The 23,659-nt window shown below is 43.2% G+C and overlaps 1 protein-coding gene across 4 annotated transcripts in view; it reads right to left on the reverse strand.

Annotated features, from left to right (window-relative positions):
• Positions 1-23,659, reverse strand: part of ATG7 (autophagy related 7) — a 164,069-nt gene that overhangs the window by 59,006 nt on the left and 81,404 nt on the right. For all 4 annotated transcript variants that reach the window (XM_012732129.1, XM_012732128.1, XM_012732127.1 and 1 more), the window contains one exon: positions 10,925-11,047. In XM_012732129.1, coding sequence (XP_012587583.1) covers positions 10,925-11,047 — 123 coding nt within the window. The remainder of the gene's footprint in view (positions 1-10,924; positions 11,048-23,659) is intronic.

Here is a 23,659-nt window from a genome sequence, read left to right on the forward strand (position 1 = left end):
GAGCACCCCCCACAAGACTGCCAATAGGTTGACAATGGGCTATCTTGGGGACCAGACAGCCTCGTCTATAAAACGGGGCAGCAGTCACTCCCGAGAATGCCTGGGCACCGCAGGCCCAGGTCATAGGTGCCAACATTCGTGACCTCCCCTCAGCGCTGTCATCAGATATCCACGCTCCCCACCAGGCACTCTGCAGTGCCCTCTCTGCTCTGTTCCCATTCTCCACAGCCGACCTTCAAGCCCAATTCAAAATCCAGTTCAGCTTGCTACAGCCCTCTCTGTGCCCCGGATGCTCCTGAGCTCTCCAGGCCTCCCTGGGCCGTGTGCTCAGGCCCGTCTCTGCCCTGTGGTCTCAGCTACCTTGCAGAGCTGACTTGTACCTCTTTGAACCCCACACCGTCGTGACCTCAGTGGTGGGTCACCACATATTTGTTGACTGACCAAAGTCATGTCTAAACATGAATATTCACTTAAAAAAAAGTACAACTTAGAATAGTTTATCCCCTTTCCCTGTCCTCCCTGCTCCCCCAGCTAACTGAGAAGCAAAATGGGTCAAAACTAAGATTTCAGAACCAAGAATCAATTTCACTTGACACTATCAAAACCTGGAACCCCCCCAAACTCAACACATAGCAGCTGTTATGTTTGCAAGTGAGAAGGGTCAGCTGTAAAAATACAGTCCCTGGAATAATGGTCACAGGGCGCATTGCACCGCCCCCTCCCTGCCCCTCCACTGCTGATACATCAGGAAGTGGGGGAGGAGAGGGGTGCCTGAGACCAGAGGCTCCACCCTACCCCTACTGGCACTCAATACCCCTTCTCCCCAACAAAAAGCATTGCTCCATCTGGTTGTTTTCATCACTCAAAGGACTGCATAACCACCAATTTCTGCTTCTGACTGGGTATTCGACTGCCATCAGACAGCAGAATCGGGGTTGGGGTAGACATGATGGCCTAATTGTCAATGCCACTCCTCATGTCGTGTCTTATTTCTCTTTGGCTCTGTCTGTAAAATGCCAATAAAATGGCCATCACAGTGGTATCCCAACCCTCACTGCATCACAGTGGCATTCCTGCCCTCACCATCACAATGATATTCCTACCCTTACTATCACAGTGGTATTCCTACCCCCTCATCAGAAGCCTCAAGCCCTGGAGCCTCACAGCAGGTGGTAGCAACCAGGGTCACCTCAGATAGACCAGGACACCCAGGTGACGATGTCATCGCCCACCTGCAGAAGGGCTGTTGAGCTGCAGACAGCTGGGGCAGCAGCTAGTATCTCCCCAGAGAGCGGTGAGAGCGGCAAGATTGACTAACAGATGGGCTCAAGCTTATATAAGTGGCCAGTGCTTAGTTGTTATTTAAAAAACTGTTTATGGATAAAGTTATACACTCAAGGAAAATGCTAACAGCTTAAAGGTGCCTTTAAAATTCTGTAGACTCCCAGGAAAATATGAACATGTACTGGACTTTAGGAATTATTATTCACTGTTCTGGCATAATGGTACTCTGCTTATCTGAAAGAATTCTGCATTCTTAGACTTCTGTTAAGAGTTGAGGTGAGTGTACCATCTACAGAATCTGCTTTCAAATGGCTCAGGTAAAGAGAACGTGTATGTGACCTAGAGAATGCGCATGTGACCTGAGTGTGGATGGCATGAGGCAGGGAAGAACATGGGCCAGAGAGAAATCAAGTGTGACAAAGTGTTGACTATTGAATACAGGTGGAAGTATATGCTATTTGTTCTATTTTCCCTTAAACTCTTGTATGCTTGAGAAATTTAAAAGTAAAAGCTTGGGGAAGAATAAAGCCTGTAGTAAAGAGGGAAATTCTAAAAAATCAGACTTGGGTTGGAATTTGGATCTTCCCAAAGCCTCCATTAACTTGCCACACTAACAAAGCACTCTCGTTTCCCTTCAGCCCAGCCACTGAGGTCTCTGGCTGGGACTCACATTTTGACCTCTTTTCTCTTCCAGACAGTTCACAGGGTATTTGGCCAGGGGGCCCGCTCCCAGTTTCCCCCAGCAGCCCCAGGATCTACCAGCTAGCCGTAGCATAGTGCAAGGAAGGGCTAAGTAAGGTGAGCGGGGGCTGAGGCACAATCAAATTGGAGAAAAATTCACTGTCAACTCAACAGAGTCCATTTGTCCAAGTGATAAGTTAACATGCTCTCAATGCCTGACAGGAACAGAAAATCCACACTGTCCTTTGAGAGCTGGAGACAAGTGAGGTGGACAGGAGAAAACAACCCCAGCTGAGTGCACTGGGTTATCAGCTTCCTCTCTTCAAGGCACTTTACTGAGCTATAATTCACATCACACAGTTCACCCACTGACGGTGTGCTTGTCACTAGCTTGAGCACATTCCCCGTTGTGTGGCCATCAGCTCAACCCAAGACTGGAACATCACACCTCAAAGAGGAACCCTTAGCCACAAGCCACCCCCACCCCCCAAACCTTGGTAACTGACTTTTATCAGTTCTTGACATTCCACATACATGAAATCCTGTAATATGCCTTTTGTGGCTGGCTTGTCACTTAGCACAATGTTTTCAATGCTCAGCAGTAGTTCTTTTTCTTGGCCAAGAATATTCCATTATGATGCTAATTAACACCCACATTATATTGTCTTTTCACTCTGGATTGTTCTACTTTTGGGCTATTGTTGAAAAACAGTGCTGGGATCATGTCTGTACAAGTTTTGGTGTGAATCTGCTTTCATTTCTCTTGTGTATAGACCTAGGAGTGGCGCTGCTGGCTATATGCTAATGGGAACTTTTGAGGACCTGTCAGACTGTTTTCCAAAGTGGAGGCACCATTTTACAGTCTCATCACCATGTCATGTGTGTGGGTTCCAGTTTCTCCACAACTTGTCAACCCTTGTCTGTCTTTTGCATCACAAGCATCTGGGTGGGGGGTGGTGGTGGTGGAATAAGGGGTATTTATTCATGATTTTGATTTGCATTTTCCTAATGGCTAATGATGCTAAGCGTCTTTGTATGTGCTTATTGGAATTTTTAGGTTTTCTTTGGAAAAATGCCTACTTAAATCCAACACCCACATTTAAATTGAGTTATATGTCTTTTTATTATTGAGTTGCAAGAGTTACCTATATATTCTGAGTAAAATTCCTTATAAAATATATACCTGATGCACATACATTTTATACATTTGTAAAAACCATTTTTCTCTCATTCTCCCATTCAGTCAACTGTCTTCACTTTCTTGCTAGTGTCCTCAAAGCAGTTTTAAACTTTGTTGTAGTGCAATTAATCTGTCATTTATTAGTTTTCCCCCCTTAATTTAATGCTATAATGTAGTTGTGGGGACCACTGATGCCATTCTAGAAATGAGGACAATGAAGTGAAGCAAAGCCCCATAGCATCCCTCTGGGGGCCATCCCTGGTCCTGCTTGTATACCCACGCACTAGGACAGCAGGCCTGGCCGTTGTGGAGTCAAGATCTGAACTCAAGCCTGTGGCCAGACCAGGGTGAGGATATACACACTCGAGAGTCACAGTGCAACACGGCTGACTTCTAAACAAATACCTTGGACCTCATACATTCAACATTCTAAGGTGCTGCCATTAAAATAAGGGGGCTTTGGCGGTTCATCTTTGGAGGCTACACCAGGAGCAGTAAATGGCATGTTTCATGAACATGCACAGTATGGTGTGGGGGGACAAGTTCATGAAACAACCAAAGCCTTGGACAGCAGGCCTGGAGATGAGGTAACTAGGCTGAATCATGCCATGCTGGATTTACAGACGTCACCACACACACCAGCCAACGCGAAGTATGAGAAGTGTTCCTTTATGGTTCACAGTCAGTCTCAATCTCAAAAGGATGTGACAAAATATTTCTAACAATGATGGCAAGATGTGATAGATACCAGAGAATGGTCATAAAATGCATACAAGCTAATCACTCAGATACAATTTAAAACACGCTGATCTAAAAATCTACCATTAAAACGGGGGAGGGGGAGGGAAATGCACGGGATTATGGTGATGGAACATGGGTGACTTGGTGATGGGAAACCCGCAGGGATTACAATTGAGATGGAAAAAAAAATGTACAAAATGATGTAAAAATAAACTTTTGTAAAAAAAAAATCTACCATTATTTTACTTTTTGGTTATAAGAGGTATATTTGAATCAAATCAGTTACTAGAGCTAGAAAGAATTTCACATATGGTTCAACCTCCTTGTTTTAAGAAGGGAAACTGTCCATTATGATGGACATAATGGTGCAGTCATTCACCGAGTGCTCATGAGGACATTGGCAGGACAAGAATGGAAATGTGGGAGAATGCAGTCCGCACATCCTATTTCTCAGTGTTGCGGATTCTCTTGCACCTGCAGGTGGGTTATGCCAGCATGATTCCTCTGCTCAAGGGTGGGGCGCTCTGCTTAACTTACTATTGCTAATACCAACTAATCTAGATACTTCCAATCATGTGGGTAACTGACAGCCAAAACAAGGGAGACACAAAGTGTGTTCTGAAGGGTTACTGCCAAGTCTGACTGCAAAAGTCAGGCTCTACTTTCCAGTCTAAGAAATAACTGGCTTTCTGCCCGCTGTGTCTGCCTTTCTCCCTCGCATAGGAAAGAGGGCTGAGCCTGTGTCTTAAGGGAGTGGTTCACAAGAAAAAAATCAAGACTGCATCTAGTCTCAGGATGGCCCAGTGCAGGTTGGAAGTGGGCTGGCAGAAAGCTCTGGAAAAGAGGGTTGGATTTATGAGCAGGAGAGGCCTGCGCCCAGAGCGAGCTCTCTCCATTGGAAACAGGGCTAAGTGCTGACACGGGGGTTTCCCACAGCCTCGACTGGCCTCCAAAGGCATATTTGTCATCGGAGGCTCTTGATGAAGCCGTACATAAATATCTGACTGTTGTTAAATACAAAACAAAACAAAACAAAATATTCCACAGGAACTAAATCAAAACCAGCTGTGGGCTGGAGAGGCCAAAAACTCATTGTAAGTGCAAACGGCCCAGCAGAAACACTTGTTAATTGTGTTATTTACTTTGCTGCAGAGTAAATTGTCATGCCAATGAAGTCATATCACATGACTATAATGTTTTTCATATGACTTTCTTGCTATGAGAGAAATGGGCATTTTATTTTCTAGAATTCTCAAGTTTGTCGTACATGAGTCAGAACCTGAATTGTCAATTTAGAATTAACCCATCAGTCCTGTTCATTTCTGCCAGGCTAGTTATAATTTTATGTCCTATGTTACAATCGATGCTAACTTTCTTGTTAAATGATCATTTATTAACCCCCAATTCTCCAGAAAGGAAGTTTTTTAGTGAGAATTCGACAAAATGCAATTTTATTGATGGAGTGCTGCACTGGCAATGCTGGAGTGTGACTCAAATACGGCCTTGAACACTGACAGAGCAGGCAGGGCCTGGGGCGCCAACAGACTAAAGTGAATCCTGGAATGATGGGTCTCGCCAACTTCAAGAAGAATGAAGCATTTCAGGGGTGGTGGGCTAGGCAATTTTGGAATAGGAATTTCTCAGGTTTATACCACTATAGCTTTTTTTGTTAACTCATATGATGGAGTTTGGAAAGTTATTTTGCATTTTCTACAGCACAATGCTGAACTCACAGTTGAAACGAAGTCAGTATTTGTGTGACATGATACTGGATGAAAAACTACCTAAGAAGTCACAGCACAGCTGGAGAAGAGGCTTGGCCGCCCACACGTTCGGGTTAGACCTCCATGCCCTTCTTCAGCAGATGCAGTGATTTAAAGAGGAGCTTGGAAGCATCTCGCCAGCTTCATGACTTGGATTCCAGGAGTCACAGGGACGGTGGCCAATCTCCAAGGACCTAAACTCATTCTCATAAGGAGCTTGAGAGCCAAGGTCAGACTTTCATGCCATATTCACTATTCAAGTGACAATACTCCAGGTGGGCTTCCAGGTCAGAGTGTAACTAGATTTTAGGCTACAGGCAAATAATCTGAGCGCAAACCCCCTTCTTTATGAAATATAACACGAGCAAAAAACAAATGGCATCTACGAGGTCAGTCTTTTCAATTCTTAAACCTACAACTTGAGATAAAATTAATCTACCACACAAATTTCTCACTTACATATTTTTATTGCAGCCTAACTCAACAGCTTCCCCTCACTGCCCAGATGAAACAGGAAATTCCCCTTTACCTGTTAAATCAACCAGTTCTGTTCTGTTTCTGCCAGCTCCATCCTTTCTCTTACCAACCTGTCCCGATCACTCACTTACTCCATGACTTCAAAGTCATCGGAACCACCAGTAAAGGCCTCTTTGTAAGGCCCCGCCCCGCCTGCTCCCCATCTCTGCTGTGCACCTGTCCCTCAGCTCCACCGCCAACAGAAAGCAACCCGGTGAGGGTGCTGCGCACCAGCACAAGCCCCACACAGCAACTGCCGCTGAAGTGACAGCAGTCACGGCTGGATCCTGGAGGCTGGAGGTTCTTTGGTGGGTCTCAGTGGCTTGGGCAAGTCTATCTTGAGGGTAGCTCCTAAGTCATTATCTGTGTGCCCTTTTCCAGAAAAATGAAGGGCCCAGTAGTTTGCATGGGATCAGCATTGTCGTCTTCCTTCATAAAGGAAGGCTGGCCATTCAAAGATACAGGAAAGCTTAACAGCATCAACACTTTCTTCCCCTAAAGTAAAAAAGAACTACCCTGCTACAACCGGATGGACCTTGGAAGCATGGCGACCGAGGGCCTGACGGAGGGGGTGGGGGAGTGACAGTTTATGAGCTTTGAGATTTCTTTAGGGGATGATGGTAATTTTCTAAACGTAGTTGTAATAGTAGCACAATTTTGAGAATATAATGAGAACTACTGAACTGTATACTTTAAAAGGGTAAATGTCATGATACATGAGTTTTAATTCAAAAAGTCGTTATTAAAAGTAAAGGATCTCATTTCAAGTTACTGGTTCCAACTGTGTGCTTTTGAGCCCGAGTGACACACGCAGACCTGGAATCACCACACGGCCTCTTCCCAGCCCCCTTCCTGCCCAAATCCAGTTTTTATTTGCAGAGATGCCCTGCTCATCTCTTAAAACTAACAAGTATTTGTTCCCTTCCTTGTGAACATTTTCTTGACAATCCTGCTCTCAGGCAGAGTAACTTTGGTCTCACAACTTCACATGTAAATAAATACACTTTTGAGGCATCAGAGCTTACTACACTCTCACATTGGATTGCAAGTTCATCTCCCTGACTTTTGGATTTACTTACTACAATGCTATGCTGGCAAGTTTTCAAAAAATGTTCAGTAAATTAAAAAAAAAAAAAACAAGTTTGGAAAAAACAAAATTTAAAAAAAACAAAAAAAATGATGCTGTTACATCTAATTATCTAGTTGAATCTTTGGCAGTTCTATTGTTGACAGAGTCAGTTAGGTCAAAATGAGAATTGGGTGCAAGAGGTTAAAGCCCAGCCACTGCACCCAGAGTTTGATCCCCAGCCAGGGAGTGACCCACATGGCACCGCAGACCTCTCCCATCTCCCCGCTGTGCCCCTCAGCAGTGTGCTTCAGTCAGTCTGCCTGTGCTACTCCCCATTCTGTCTCTGGTGAATCCCCTCGCGCCCCCCCCCTTTTGGCCTATTAATGTTCTTGTAGGCATAAATAAAGAAATCTTTGAAAAAAAGAGAACTAATTAGGCATTCTTGATAAGCTGGGACCCTTCTATATGGGATGTAGAAGTGTGTCCTTTTATTATTGAACCTATGTAAATTTACTGGGAACCAGCATGTAAATCAAACCCTGTCTTTACAGATATGTATATTTCTTACATATTCATTATTTACATGTACACACACTTTTCAAAGTAAAATGATGTCACTATAGAAATTATTTTTGTTGTTATAAGGTCCTATGATGAACATTATCTTAAAACAGTCCTACTTAGCGATTTTACAAACAATGATGATCCTTTTCTAAGATCGATGTTGCAAATTCAGTGCCAATAAGGGTGATAAACTGAAGAGCATCATGTAGAGAGGGGATCCCTAAAGAGATCTCTGTGCATCAAGCTAAACAGCCATGTTTGTCTCCCTGCAGGGAACCAGGTGAAAGAGTGAGGTTTTGAAAGACTTCCATTTAACATAAAATTTATTTTACACCTTTAAATTCTTATCAAGTGCTTTATCTGTCTATAAAATTTGTTTCTTGGCTCTAGCTAACCACTGTTTATACTAAGGAATACAAACTTGGGGCTGCCAGATCTGATTTTTTCATTTCAAAGAAGTCAGAAATAGGGAAATGCAGATTTTATGTAAAACTCATAATTTTTAAATGTTGGCTTTATTCAGAATTTAACACATAGGGAAGGCCAAACAAAACACACCTGCAAGCCATATCTGGCTTATAGGCCAACCAATTTACTGTCTCTAATCAAAAATGCGATGTGTGGGTTTATGATTCCAAAACCATGAATATAGTTTATCAGAGGGACTTCTAAAAGGAAACTCCGACTTGGGGACCAAACCACGGCCCTTACATCCCATCATCTACTTAGTCACTCGCATTCTAAAACTTCCCTTTTCTTCCCGGGTCTCTGAAAAGGCTATAAATGTTTGACAATTAAAATGTTAGACAAGCCAGGTCTAATCAAGGAAGCTCTCCATTGTTCTAGCATCTGCTCTGCTTTAAAGAGTGCAATACAGGGTGAGTTTCAAGTTGTCATTCTTCTAGCCAACAAAAAGAAAACAAGAATTTTTTCTAGCAGGTGGAAAAACTCCCCGGAAAACCAGGTGAACTCTTGCAAGATTGCAAAGACCAGTAAGTGACGCTTCCTGACCACAAGGCATCCCTGGTGCTCAACAGACAAAATGGTGATGGCGACCAATACGTTGTCCCAAACCCTGTCTGGGAACCCAGTCTAGTCTGGGAGGAAATCCTAAACATCTCTCAAGTCCTATGGGTCTAAACAGAGGTCACGAGGCAGAATGGACCTGCTGAATGTCCAGAGGACACCAGAGCAAGCACAGGAGGGCCGCTCCGGCTCTGACTCCAGCACTGGCCTCTCCAGCGTGCGCACGCACCTCACCCAGCCTGCCTGGAGCACTGCGGGGCTCCCCTGTGGTGTCTGCACGTGGTTCTGTACAGGCACACGTCTTTACTGTGCTTCACTTTGTGGCGCTCTGTAGACACTGCTTTATAAAACAAAACAACTGACTGAAGACCCTGGCAGCCCTGCGTCAAGCAAGTCTGGTGTCATTTTCTGATGGCTGTGCTCACGTCATGCTCACGTCATGTCTCTTTCACATTTAATTAAGGAATGTGTATTTCTAAAAGACATGATACTATTTCATACCTAACAGACTATAGCATAACATAAGCAATTTTTACGTGCACTGGGAAACCAAAACATTCCTGTGACCGACCTTACTGCGATGCCTGCGTTACTGCGGTGGTCGGAGCCCAACCCAAGTATCTCTGTGATGTGTCTACACACATGGCGCCAGACTTACAAGTTTTCCTCATTACCATGGCGCAAAAGCAATAACCATTCAGCTGAAACCATACTTCAAGTTTTGACCTTTGCTCTTTCCCTAGGCTCGTGATACTGAGCAGTGGAAGCGAGCCAGTTTTCAGTCAGCCATGAGCTTGTGACAGCAAACACCCTCCAACCGGCTGGGCTCCAGCGGCCTCATGAGAAGATAAGCTGAGGAGCCTGTTGCTGTAGTGCGCCCCCCATCATCAGCAGTTAATTTTTGCTCAATGCCTCAAGCATTCTTCACACCCAACGTGTACTTTCAGCTGCGTAGGTGAGGGTGAGGACCTACGTGGTCTTTCTCTGCAGTGTGAATGAACACACGACCGAGTCAGCTCTGTGGTGCCAGCGCAGGCTCACAGGAGAGCTCTGAGCATTCTGAAAATGGCGTCGGCTGAGCTATTATGTGCAGCAGATCAGGTGTCTTACTTGCCTTTTCAACTTACAATGGATTTATGGTGATGGCGCCTTATCACAAACTGAGGAAGCACTAACGCAGTGTTAACCCTTTCCAAGAGCAGACTTATCACCACCTGGGCCTGGGCCTGTGCTCACTGAGCCCAGGGCCTCCCCCACTGGTAAACCGTAGTCAGTAAATATGGCCCTGGGACTAATGGTGACCTTGCAAGTATTCCACTCTTGCAGGGCACTCGAGGTTTCCTTACACTGCTTGTAAGAGCACTACAATAAAGCTCTATTTTCCAAAGAGAGTCTTCAATCAGGTAAATGGGGAGAAAATATTGATTTGATTTCATCCAACCCATGTTCCTGCATTTTGAGGCAGCATCCATTGTACCAAGGACCCAAAGAACTCCACACCACTGGCAGCGGGCTCTTTTCTAAGAATACTGAGCATTTCAAGAACAAATGATAAATAATTTTTCAATCCCAGTCCCAAGCAAACAAACAAAAAGAATGTAATGACATTCATAATTAAGATCTACAAAATATTCTGATTGACAAGATAACTCTCCAGTTGTGACCAAGGAAGCCACTTCGGGTGGGGTTCAGGGGCCTGAGAATGATCAAATCATGTAATCAGAGTTGGGCGTGTTCTCTCAGACGTATGTGGCCAGCGTCCAGTGACTTCATTCACTAGCATTTTGACATATGGACATTCGAACCAGCTCTCCAATGGCACACACTGTTCCCCGGCGAGGATCAGCGGTACTTGCCAACCAGGATCCTGCACTTCCTTGATCAGTAACTGTGTCCTAGGCACCTACCACACAATCTCCTGCAGCAGCATCCAGCCACTACTGCTGCAGCTCCTTCTTTTCTGCTAACTAGCAGACTTATTCAGTGATGTTTACTGGAAGGGGAAAAAAATCACAACTGCTTCTTTCCTGTCCATAAATCTCAATAAATACCAAATAGATCTCAAAGTCCTCAGTACAAAAAAAATCATTTTATTCTTACCTCAGCAGCCTGAGTCTCTTGATGCAGCAATGTAAGTCCAGTTAAGTCTTCTAAGAAGGAATGTGAAGAGTTAAACACCTTCGCTAGGAAATTAAATCCTTCTCGTTCATATTGATCGAGAACCTGTAAAAACATTGACATATTTAAAAAGGGGCTGAAGGTTTTAAATGCATATTAAGATTTTTCATTTCTAGCAAGTACTTGTGATAACTGAAATTAACACTAGATTTAAATATGAGGATATTAACACAATCTGGTGGGCCATGGAATGCTATACAATGAAAAAAGTACAATTGTATGTAACAAATGTAAGTCACTCTCACAAACATAATGATAAAAGGACAACCAGTACAAGTCACATGTTTGGACGTAGAAGTATGTACTTTTATTACTGAACCTATGTATATGCACTGGGAACCAGCATATAAATCAAACCGTGTCTTTACACAGATATGTGTATTCCTTACATAAACATTATCTGCCTGTACACACATTCTTTTCAAAGTACAATGATGTTACTATGGTAATGATTTTTGTTGTTATAAGGTCTGTGATGAGCATTATCTTAAAGTAATCCTACTTAGAACTTTTTATGAAAAATGATGATCCCTTTCTAAGGTAGATGTTGCAAATTCCAATACCAATAAAGGTGATAAACTGAAAGGCATCATGTAAAGAGGTGAAACCTACATTTGTATAAAGTTAAAAAAAAAAACAAGTGAAATGAACCTGTGGTTTAGAAGTCAGGGGCACAGTTAGCCATGTGAGTAATTAGAAGCGAACTTTTAGGGTACTGAGACTTGTTTCTTCATGTGATTGCCGACACAAATGTGTATTTCATGAAAATCTGTCAAGTGCTCTTTTCTATCTACTGTACTTCAAAGGATGTTCAAAAATTAAAGGTCAGTAGTCTCAGCAGGAGAACAATAGGAGGACAGAATTCTTAGAAGCAAACAGCAATAAAAATGGTGGTCACATTTACAAATGCGATGGCCACAGGAATTTGGCATGTAGAAGGCAAGCAGATGCCTCAGAAATGCTCTCAGAACCCAGAAGAAATAGAGAGATGAATGTTCTAAGAAACAGCAGGTACTGCAGGTGGATCCATGGCCGGGAACACAAGGCTGGAGAAGCAGTCGCACAAGAAACAGAAAGTAAAGCCTCTTTTCAGAGGTGAAAATGCAGAATCCCTCCAACCCAGTAGTTCCATTTCATACAGGCGCAGCTGCCTGGGCACGAGACTGATGTGCAATGATGCTCAGACACTACAATACTGAAAGACTGGGACCGACAACCCTTGGCCAAAGAATGTACTAAATTGTGCTGCATTTATCCTAGTGACAGAGGCCGACTCCACTGAAAGAATTAGCACTGTATAAACTGATTTCCAAGGCCACAAAGCTATGTCCAAGACCACATGTATTTGTGTTTTTGACATAAAAGTGAAGAAAGAGAGGAAGAGGGAGAAACATACATGTATGGGAGATGCATACATGTGTATCTCTGCTTGTTCACAGAGATGAGGGCTCTGGAAGAACCCTCTCTCTCTCTCTCTCTCTCTCTCTCTCACACACACACACACACACACACTTGGCATCAGGTAGTGTGTGTCTGTGGTTTTACACTACTGGAGAGTTTAGACCCTGTGCCTGTATTACTTACTTAAGTAACATGAACTCTTAATTTTTGTTTTCAATGCTGGAGAAAGGTCTCTAGAGAGAAGGAAACTAAGTCCCGATGAATAAGTTGGAGCTAGAAAGAAGGGGCAGCCCCTCTGTCACAGGAAGTAAGGCGCAGATGAGCAAGGCTGCTTGCACAGTGGTACGTTAGGAGAGTAGGGACCAGGGCTGCAAAGCTGTGGGGCCGGACAACGGGGGAGCAGGGGCTGCTGGCAGCGGCAACAGGAGGCGTGGCCCCTGAGAGGCACGGAGCCAGGCAGTGGGGAGTGTGAGAAAGGAAGCCAAGCGCTACACAGAAAGCCTGCCCAGTAATCTCGGGCCCCTGCCCAGGACAGAAGAGGTAAGTTAAGGCCGCATCTATGCTTGAGGTTTGGTAGGTTAGGGCAACAAAGGTCAAAGAGACGGGGGGCTGGTGAGTACCCATGAAGGGCCTGGGAGAGGGGCCCAAGCTGGTAAGATGGTCCCATACGCTGGAGGGAACAGAGCTCTGAAGAACCCTGAGGCTGAAGGAGGAGGGCGAGCGTGTGGTCTCAGATGTTTACATGACTTGCCATGTAAACTAACCTGATAACCCAGTGCCTATATAAAAAGGCACTGGATAATAGAATCCCTCAGTAACATGTGATTTTCCACACCAGAATGGGACCCTAGGAGAACATTCTGAAATGCTAAAAGTCTTCGTTTAGTGATCAGTTATTTTTGAGTGACCCAGTCACCTCAAACCCATGGTGCCAGGTTTCCAGTAAGGCAGGAGACATGGGTCTGAGACATGAACTCTGGAGGTAAAAACTGAAATAATTTCAGAGATGATACACTACTGGACCTTAATTAAACTTGCAGATTTCAAACCTCTGCTTCCAGATAATTCCGAGAGCTACAAATCTGGGCAATGGAAAAACTAACAGCGAGGGCAGCAGGAGTTATGGCCGCCCCGTGATTGGGATGCACAGAAAGCTTAATGCTGAGACATTATTAATAGCTCTGGCTTGAAAATATGTGGAAAAACTTAATCCTCGAGGGGCGTATTTAATCATGTAAGGGCTTTCCAGTATTCCCTTTACGTGCTGGGAAGTTAATCTGTGTTACGAGTATAAGCAGCTTATAAAAGGGTAGGAGGATTTTTTTCTCCCTACAAACAGCTTAACCTTCTTAAAGGGGAAAATGTTTTTAAATTATTCCCCCCAAAAGACAAGAAAAGGCACCGTCACAACGAATGTAGGCACTGCAACAGTCGTCAGTCTACGTAAAACAATCCCCCTCCGCCCTACTTCACTGAGACTGTGTAGTCTGAGGTCCTGAGAAGGGCACGGGTTCCATCCTGGGTGTGCTGAAAACTTGGTCTATATTCTAAAGGCACTGGGGGAGTGTGCTAAGCACGGTTTTAGTGGAAAGACAGAAGCCCTTTGTAACGCACGTGCGCTTCTCTCCTAAGAGTCCTGCAAGGCTGAGTCTTTACTTGCTGCCCGCATGAGCGCATGCCCCTGGACAGGATGGCAGACATTCACCTTAAAATGGGGTTTTAGGACTATCAGTCCTTTTGCTGCAACCCTATGGTGACTTTTTACTGCACGAACCCCACTCTCCAGACAGGGACTCGTGTCTTCTGGAATCCTCCAGTTTTGGACGACTCCCCGGAGAACGCCTTTCATTGGGCCTAAGAGCTCCTGAAAACCCCATGCAATGATTTTCATTTCACGAGAGCAGGAGGGATTCAAAGTCTGCAACTCTTGTCTATTATTCTTCAACGAGGACCAACAACTGCGTATCCTGCCGCCCTCCACCCCCAAATAGCTTAAGTATTTTCAGCAGGGTAAGGGTACACGCAGTGTTTGCAAATCTCTTAAAGTCTCTGTAGTTCAGAAATGGTACTTCCTTGTTCTTGATTAATTTAAAAACACGCACATCCTGATTTCTTAGGGAAAGCTTACCCAACGTCCCAGGCAGAGTTGAGAGGACACCCATCGCATGAGAACCCACAAAAGAAAAGTCAAAGTTGTCAGCGGAGGCTTTGCTTCAAGTTGAGGGTGAAACCCTGTGTTTTCCAGAGGAGACCATCTTGGGGAGAGGAAGCACCACTGGATGAGCTAGAAGCACTACTGCTAAGACCGGAAATCCCTTGGTCAGTTTCTATCTCTTGATGTCCTGGGATTTCTTTCACCAGAAATGAAGAATCAAAGTGGGAGAAAGCCCCAAGTTCAAAGGCCCTGGGAACACCGCTGTCCCACCCTCGCCACTCCCAGTTTCCCTAGAGGACAATTATCTTGGAAAGGATCTGGCTCCTTTCTCACCCTTCTCCATGCTGCCCCACCTAAAATGGTCTCCTTTCCTTCCTGCCAATGAGGGCTTCGACTTCCATCAAAGTTCAGTTCCACACCGAGTCCTGCAAGAAGCCCTTCCCTGATGAGCCCCACCCGTGAGCAGCCCTCCCTGTCTCTGCCCCCCCCCCATGCACACTGCATGGCCACCAGGCCTGACGGACTGCTCTGCCTCCTGCCCCTGGCAACCAGGGGTTGATGACGTGTTCAGACATCAAACAGATGTTCACTTTGTTTCTGTTTCTTCCTACCTTGGTGATATAAAGCAGACAATGGGTGAGGAAACAGCTTCATATAGAAAGAAGTAGCTATCATCCTAACTTAATTTGTTGCTGTAAACTTATTCTACTGGATGCAGGCAGGATTTACAATGCCAAACTTCAAAAAAGAGCAGATCTGATTCAAGATAGGTAAGACTATGTCAAAAGCTATAGCATTCGCTGTGATAATGACTGGAATGCTGAAAATACAGAACAGATAAATCTCTTGTTCTCTCCCTGAAGTCACTCTGTAGTGTACATTATTCTTAGACACCCCCATCAAGTGATTTCATACCAAATCAAAATAGCAAAAAGCTTTAACACTGAGATAACTGACCAAAGAATAAAATCCCAATGCTTTAGTATTTTTAATTCAAGTTCTTATATTCTAACACACAATTGTATCATTAATAAAAGAATCAAGCAACGGTGTATCTTGCTTTTTTCGGAGTTCAGCTTAACTGGGTCGAGGAAAGACGCTGGCACCTGTGGGTCAGCATGCAATGGGGGTAAGTGGACAACACTGAGCAAAACACATCACCTACTTGACCCTGTTTATCTCTGAAATGGGGATGTAACTCATGTGGTGTCCCCACTTCCTGCCGTACAGAAAGGATTTCGTGATTTTAATCACTGACAATGAATTATGTACAAGGATAAGAGAAATACTCTGCGTTTACCACTTTTAAACTACTATCATTGCCAAGTAGGGCTTGATTTAAGCATAGAAAATACAGGAGAAGACACAGTGGCATCAGCTAAACTTGAGAATCTCTCCACCATAAGAAAGCACAGTGAAGAATCTGGGGAGTATTTATTCGAGAAAAATCACTGAACCTCAGTAAAAACAATGGGCTTTGTGGTGCTTTAGTCTGCCCCCCTCCCATCTAGGCTGAAGCCATAAAACCAACACCACCAGTCAGAATGAAAACCTGCCTCTCGGAGCCACCAGAGAGGGCAGGCTGAGGCCGAGCTCTTCCCAACTACACTGCCACCTGTTTGGTGGTTGGGTTGCAGCACTCACGACTGTTCTTGACCTGACTATCTCACCCAGGGGTAGAGCCTTTTCCCAGGGTTAGTTGCTAAGAAGTATCAGGGGCAATGGCTTAACATTGTGATCTCCTGAGGTGGTGGATAACAGAGCAACAAAAGCTAACCAAAGAACTTAATGGAAAAATCTGTGGGACGCCACAGCAGTTTTGCAAAGCTCCAACATACTCTTGGGAATCTAGATTTCCATGCACAGACACAGGGCGAGGTGCAGGCCGGGGTTGTGCACATGCTCAGGGAAGATCTGGGGAGCCCGAAGCTCTGACCTCTGGCTGACCTGAAGGTCCTTGCACCCAGGAGATGAAAGGCAAAGCATCATTCTTAACTACCTGGCTGAGCATGAAGGCATTTCCCGACATGCACAGAGTCCTTTGGCAAAGACTGGGGGATTTACTGTTTCCAGGCATTGAGGGGCGCTCTGTCCAATGACTTAGATGGCCACTAAGCTAACCTGAGCAGAAACTTCATGGCCACAGAGAACAAAGAACATAAACTTAACAGATTCAGTTCAGAAAAGTCACTAAATAACAAGCAGCAACAACAGCAATAGACCATAGAGAGGGAGAACCTGATTTCAAGAGCTGCCACACTTTATTATTATCAAATGTCCAGTTCTCAGCAAAAAAGACCAGACATGCAAAGAAACAAAGTGTACCATGCACAAAACCAAAATAAAAACAGTCCCTGAGGAACTTGCTAAACAAAGACATTTAAACAGCTATTTTAAAGTAGTCAAAGATTTAAAATAAACCATGTCTAAATGAAAGTATGAGAACAGTACTTTGACAAAATAGAGAATATCAATAAAGAAAAACCTGTTAAAAATGAGAAATTATGGAGTTGGAGAGTATAACTAAACAATTCATTAGGAAGACTCAACATGTGATTTGGTCAGGCTGAGAAAATAATCAGTGAACTTGAAGATAGGTCAATAAGAGGTTATCTAGTCTGAATAACAGAAAGGAAAAAAAATGAAGAGAAATGAACTAAGAACCTCTGAGGTGGGGGGTGGGGGCACTGTCAGGCTACCAACACATGCATAAAAAATAGGAGTGTGGGCCCTCACTGGTGGTGGCACAGCGGGTTAAAGTGCAGCACTAAGAAGCTAAAGACGCTTCCACATGAGTTTGATCCCCGCCCTGGAGGTGACCCCCATGGTGCGGCAGACCTCTTCTGACCGCCCCCTGCTCCCCTCAACAGTGTGCTTTGGCAGTTGGCCTGTTCTGCTCCCCACTCTGTCTCTGGTGAATCCTCTCACCGCCCCTGCACCTCTGGCCTGGACCCCAGTTCTATATGCATAAATAAATAAATCTTTAAAAAAAATTAGGATTGCTAGAAAAGAAGCAAGAAAGAAAAGGATAAAGAAAATATTTAAGGAAACAATGACAGAAATTCCCCGAATCGGATGAAAATCATTAATCTGCACATCCAGAAGTTTCTCTCTACACAGATCCATGTGGTAGTCAAACTGTCAAACACCAAAACAAAGGGATAATCTTAGAAGACAGAAATAACATCACGTCAAGGGGCTCATTAACAGCCATTTTCTCATCAGAAAGGCCTTTTGGTCTTAGTGGCCAAAAGGAATGTAATGAAATATTCAAAGTGCTACAGGGAAAGAAAAAAAAAAAACCTGTCAACAAAGGATTCTGTGTCCAGCAAAAATAATCTTCAGAAAAATGAAAATGAAAATAATGCACTCCTAAATAAGTGAAAACTGAGAGCACTCATCACCAGCAAGTCTAGCCTGGTGAGAAATACTAACTAGGTCCTGCAGGTTGAAATAAAAGGACGCTAGACAGTAATTCAAACCACATGGAGAAATACAGAGCACAGTGCAGGCAACTAACAAGGGCACAATGAAAGACTGTCATTACTTCTCTCCTATGTGATTCAAAATACAAATGTGTAAAGTAATAGCTAGAAATATTACTTGACTGATACAAAATCTATAAACTTATGTGGCAGTAAGCACAAAGGTGGGGGAGGGAAACAGGTTTGTAAAAACAGAGCTTTGCTTCTTTTTTAAATGGATGTTCAATCTATATTGTTTAAATTAATGTTATATTTGTAGGTGTTTGTTTTTGTTGTGTGATTGTTTGTGACTACACGATGTATACAAGTTGAACTGTATAAAATCCCAAGGAAAAGTGAGAAATAAAGGGTATGGGGGGGGTAGGAGAATAAATATTTTCATTGTAAATCTCTGGGGCAGCCAGAGGAAATAACCAAAAAATATATAGGAAAAAGAAGTATGAAGGAGTTTAAGTGTACATTTGGAACTACCTAACACAAAAGATCATGGTAATGGAGGATTACAGAAAGAAAAAAGATGTGCCAAAGAAAACCAAGCAAAATGGCAGGTGTAAATCCTAGCTTACTAGTAATTATATTAAATGCAAAATAAATACTCCATCAGAAAGGGAGACACTAAAGAGTGGAAAAAAAACAAAACAAAACCATGATTCAACTATATGCTGTCTACAAGATTTATGTTAGATTGTCAGACACAAATTGGTTATGAGTAAAGGAATGCAAAAGATATTCCACACAGTTTCAACTATACAAGATGAGATCTAATGTCCAGCATGATAATTAACAACATTGCATTATATACTTAAAATTTGCTAAGAGAATAGACTGAATGCTAAACTTCTCAACACACACAATCATAAGTGCAGAGATGCTGAATATGTTAATGAACATGCCTGTGGTAATCATTTAATAATACATATAAACAAACTTCTATGTCAGTGATATCTCAGCAAAGATGTTTTAAAGAGAGTAAGAGAGACTCTATATAATCAGTAAGACAGTTGTAGAGGCTACACGAGTGTCAGACAAATTTTTTTTAAAGATTTTATTTTTGTATAGAGAACTGGGGTATAGGCCATAAGTGTGGAAGGTGACAGAGTCGGGAGCAGAACAGGTAGATCTACTGAAATAGACTGCTAAGGGGAGCAGCGGGTGAGACAGGAGAGGTCCTCTGTGCCATGTGGCTCACCTCCCTGGCCTGGGATTGCACTCACGCTGTCACGGTGATACCAATGACTTAACCCCCAGACCACCAGGGAAACCCCAGACTGACTTTAGACAAAATTTGCTACTAGAGATGAAGGACAACAAACCAAAAATAAAAGACTCAAATTACTATTACTAGTATTGAGAGGGGATATCACTATCAACCATACATTACATAAAAATTATAAGGAAATAATCTCAATTAGATAAGCTAGACAAAACGTACAAATTTCTAGAAAGATAAAAGTACTAAAATTGATTCAAAAAGAAACAGTAAACCTTAATAGAATTTGAAAAACAAAATGCTAGGAATCAAAAACTTTCCACAAAACCTAGGACCAAATAGCTTTGCTAGTTAATTTCACTAGACATTTAGAGAAGACTTAACCAATCTTTCACAAATTGTTCCCCTGGCAAGAAAAAAAAAAAACAAAAAACAGAAAAAGAAACACCTCTTAGTTCATTCTGTATTATACCGACATAACAACCATCAGAAATAAAGAAAACAGATCAGTATCCTTTAGGAACATAAATGCAAAACTCCAATATAATATTCATAAATGAAACTCAGCAATGTAAAATACTACAAAAAAAGGGGGATTTACCCCTGGAAAGCCAGGTTGTTTTGACACATGGAAATCAATGAAATGTATCAGGTTATGTCACTAAAAAAATTTTTTTTAAGACCTATCATAATCTCAACAAACATGGACACATTCAGCAAGATGCAACGCCCTTTCATGCTAATGAGTGCTCAGTTAAAGATAGGAGCAGAATTTCCTTAACCTGCTGAAAGGTACCTATGATCGCCAACATCGTACATAATCGTGAAAGACTGAAAATTTCCCAATGATATTAGGAATAAGACAAGAACACTTAATTTTGCTGCTTCTACTCAACACTGTTTTTGAGATTCTAGTCAGGGAATAAGGGAAGAAAAGTAAAAGCTATCCATCAAGATTGGAGCTGGATAGTGAGCAGAATATTATAAAGACAAAAATATTTACAAACGGATTCTCTGACTTAATGTTTTTAGACTTATACTATTATATGTCATAACTTTGAGAAGTTATGTAGACATCCATAAGTAGATAAGTGTGGAAAAAAGGTTGTTGCAAGAATAATTACAGCCCCAATCATTCAATAACATTCATTCACATATTTACAGTCTAGTTTAGGTTACCAGTTTCCCTGGAAAATGCAGTGTGTTATGTCGGGGCACCATCTTTTTCTCCGATTTTTTTTTTTTTATCATGGTAGAATACATAGTTTACTATCTCACCCATTTCCGAACATATCATTGAGGATGTGGACACTGCCCAGACTGTGCGACCGAGACCACCCCCGCCAGCGATGAGTGAGCCGAAGCTCCATACTCCTCAAGCAAACAGCTCCCGGCGCCCACTATCCCACTTCCCGCCTCTGACAGCCCTAAGAAGCCCATGCACTTATGGAGTAGCACAGTATTTGTCCACGTGCCTGAGTCACTTCACTGAACACAAGTCCTCAAGGTTCATCATACTGTAGACTGTGCCAGGATTTCCTCCCTTCCAAAGGCCAAATAGTCTTCCATCATACACATAGACCACACTTTGCTTATCCCTTCATGGTGATGGACATGTGGGTGGTTTCCATCTTCCGTTACTGTGAACAACATTTCTGTGATTAGGTGTGAATAGGAGTGCTGTCTTTTTTTTTTTTTTTAAAGATTTATTTATTTATAGAACTGGGGTTTATACAGAACTGGGGTACAGGCCAGAGATGCGGAGGGTGAGAGGATTCACCAGAGACAGAGTGGGGAGCAGAACAGGCAGATCGAGGGAAGTACACTGCTGAGGGGAGCAGCGGGGCGGGTCAGGAGAGGTCTGCCGCGCCCTGTGATCTCCTCCGGGGCAGGTGGGGATCGAACTCATGTGGAAGTGGCTTGAGCTTCTCAGTGCTGTGCTTTAACCTGCTGCACCACCAGGGAGGGCCCAGGAGAGCTGTCTTTTTTCAAGCAGTACCCAGTCATCCGACATACAGTACAGCGTGTGCGCAGAGATTATGCACGCACTCGAGACTTTCCTGTTCTTTGGGCTCAGGTTGTGTATAGACTAATGTTTTGTTGGTTTGTGTTTATTTTCTTTGCAATATCATTAGCATCTTTACTAATTTCTAAAACCCAGTCAGGGAAAAGGAAGCCTTACTTATTTACAGTATCATGCAAAAGGAAGATCCTCTCCCCCAACTGAATTCAAGTAAAACACATGGGGAAAAAAATTCTCCAAAATATCTAAGTTAAAATTTTACAATAGATATGTTGTAGTTCTTAAATTATATCCTTATATCCTTCATTGTTCAAACAGAAATAATGAGACAAGACTATCTCCTCTCAATATTCTCATGTGAGCATAAGCTGCAATCTACCATCCCCGAGTAGGGGGAGTCTCTCCCTAGCGCCTACAGTATCACCTTCCCAATGCCCTCAGCAGACATTACTTTTTTTTTTAATCTCTGAAAGGGCAGCTCAACAGGCATATTAAAAAATCCTTGTTTACATGGAGCTTCCCTACGACCCAGCAATCCCACTCCTAGGTATCTACCCAAAAGACACAAAAACACTGATTGAAAAAGACACCTGCACCCCCATGTTTATTGCTGCTTTATTTACAATTGGAAAAACATGGAAGCAGCCCAAATGCCCAAAAGTAGATGACTGGATTAGAAAGATGTGGTACATATATACAATGGAATATTACTCAGCAACCAAAAAAGAGAAACACATGTCTTTTGCAGCAACTTGGATGGAGCTGGAAAAGATCATGCTTAGTGAGATAAGCCAGAAAGAGAAAGAAAAATACCAGATGGTTTCACTCATAGCAGGAGTATAATGGACCAGGCGAGAAAATAACAAAAATAATGAACATTATGAGACATTTTGTGGGGGTGGAGTGGGGAATGGGATCAAAAACAGGGGGAGGGGGGGTAGGGAGGGAAATGCACAGGACTATGTGGTGGCACAGGGGTGATTTGGTGATGGGAAACCCGCGGGGATTACAATCGAGATGGAAAAAAAAATGTGCAAAATGATGTAAAAATAAACTTTTGTAATAATTAAAAAAAAAATCCTTGTTTACTTTCTCATTCCAGTAGGGTATGAGAAAGGCAAAAAAACCCCACATAATTACATCTACTGTGCCTACAAATCTCACTTCAAAATGAAATTTTTAGGAATGCATTTTTTTTTTAGGATTTATTTATGCATACACAAGTGGGGTACATACCAGAGGTGCAGGGGTGATGAGAGGATTCACCAGAGAGAGCAGGGAGCAGAACAGGCAGACTGACAAAGCACACTGCTGAGGGGAGCAGCGGGCCTGGTCAGGAGAGGTCTGCCTTGCCTTGTGGGTCACCTCTGGGGCCTGGAATTAAACTCGCACTGAAGTGGCTGCAGCCAGCTTGTAGTGCTGTGCTCTAACCCACTGCGCCACCAGGGAGGGCCTACATCTTCTTTTTCAATCATCTTTTAAAACCATATATCATATATATATGAATAATTAGTAACAAACTGAAGATATTCTTTTGTAGAACACGTGGAAGATTCCAAGACTTAAACCCTTGACATCTCAATATAACAAAGCATGACTTTCCTCGGTCATTCTTTAGAATAAGTCGCATGGCACAGACACCTCTGAGCTGTGCCAGTCCAGGTGGGTGTGCCTCTGGACCCCCTGGAGGGCTTTCTGCCACACAGAGAGCCGGGCCCGGCCCTGGAGCCGCTGGCTCACTGCGCCGAGAGTGGGAGTCTGAGGATCTGCATTTCCAGCAAGTTCCCAGATGCTGTTGCCGCCTCAGGACCACCCTCTGAAATGCCCACCATCACTTACAGGATCGCATTCTCCCTATGAAGAAGCAGGTGTATTCCCTTCAAATATACTGTAAGAACTCATGTTTAGGGGTTCCTCCTAATAGAAATGACTTCATGTGATTATTGTTTATTCAGCACTTTTAGTTCTTTGATGATTAAGATGGTTTTTCAGAAACAATTTCTCTAGTTTCTTCAGATGACTTCAGTAAGTGAGATACCTTGAATTATGTGGATTACCAATCCAAGAATGACCAGCATTCTGTTAAATCTCAGAACCTTGAAGCACGGCCTTACTTTGCCAACACCTGCCCCAAGGTGAACAAGTTCTATGGTCTCTTTGAACAACTGCACTACCTCTTACTCTTGATAGCACAGGGGACTATAAAGGACAAGGATTTAAGCGACAACTCCTGTCATTATTCACTCGATGACCCTAGACAAAGATTTGTCTGCAAAACTGGGTGGAGGTAATACTTCCACACAGAGTAGAAAATCAGATGGCGGGATGTAAAATGACTTAAGTCCACACAAGTCATAAAAATTAGATCCCCTCCCCAGCTTCC

The sequence above is a fragment of the Condylura cristata genome, unplaced genomic scaffold (assembly GCF_000260355.1).
Source record: "Condylura cristata isolate star-nosed mole 26May11 unplaced genomic scaffold, ConCri1.0 scaffold00033, whole genome shotgun sequence".
Taxonomy (NCBI): Eukaryota; Metazoa; Chordata; class Mammalia; order Eulipotyphla; family Talpidae; genus Condylura; species Condylura cristata.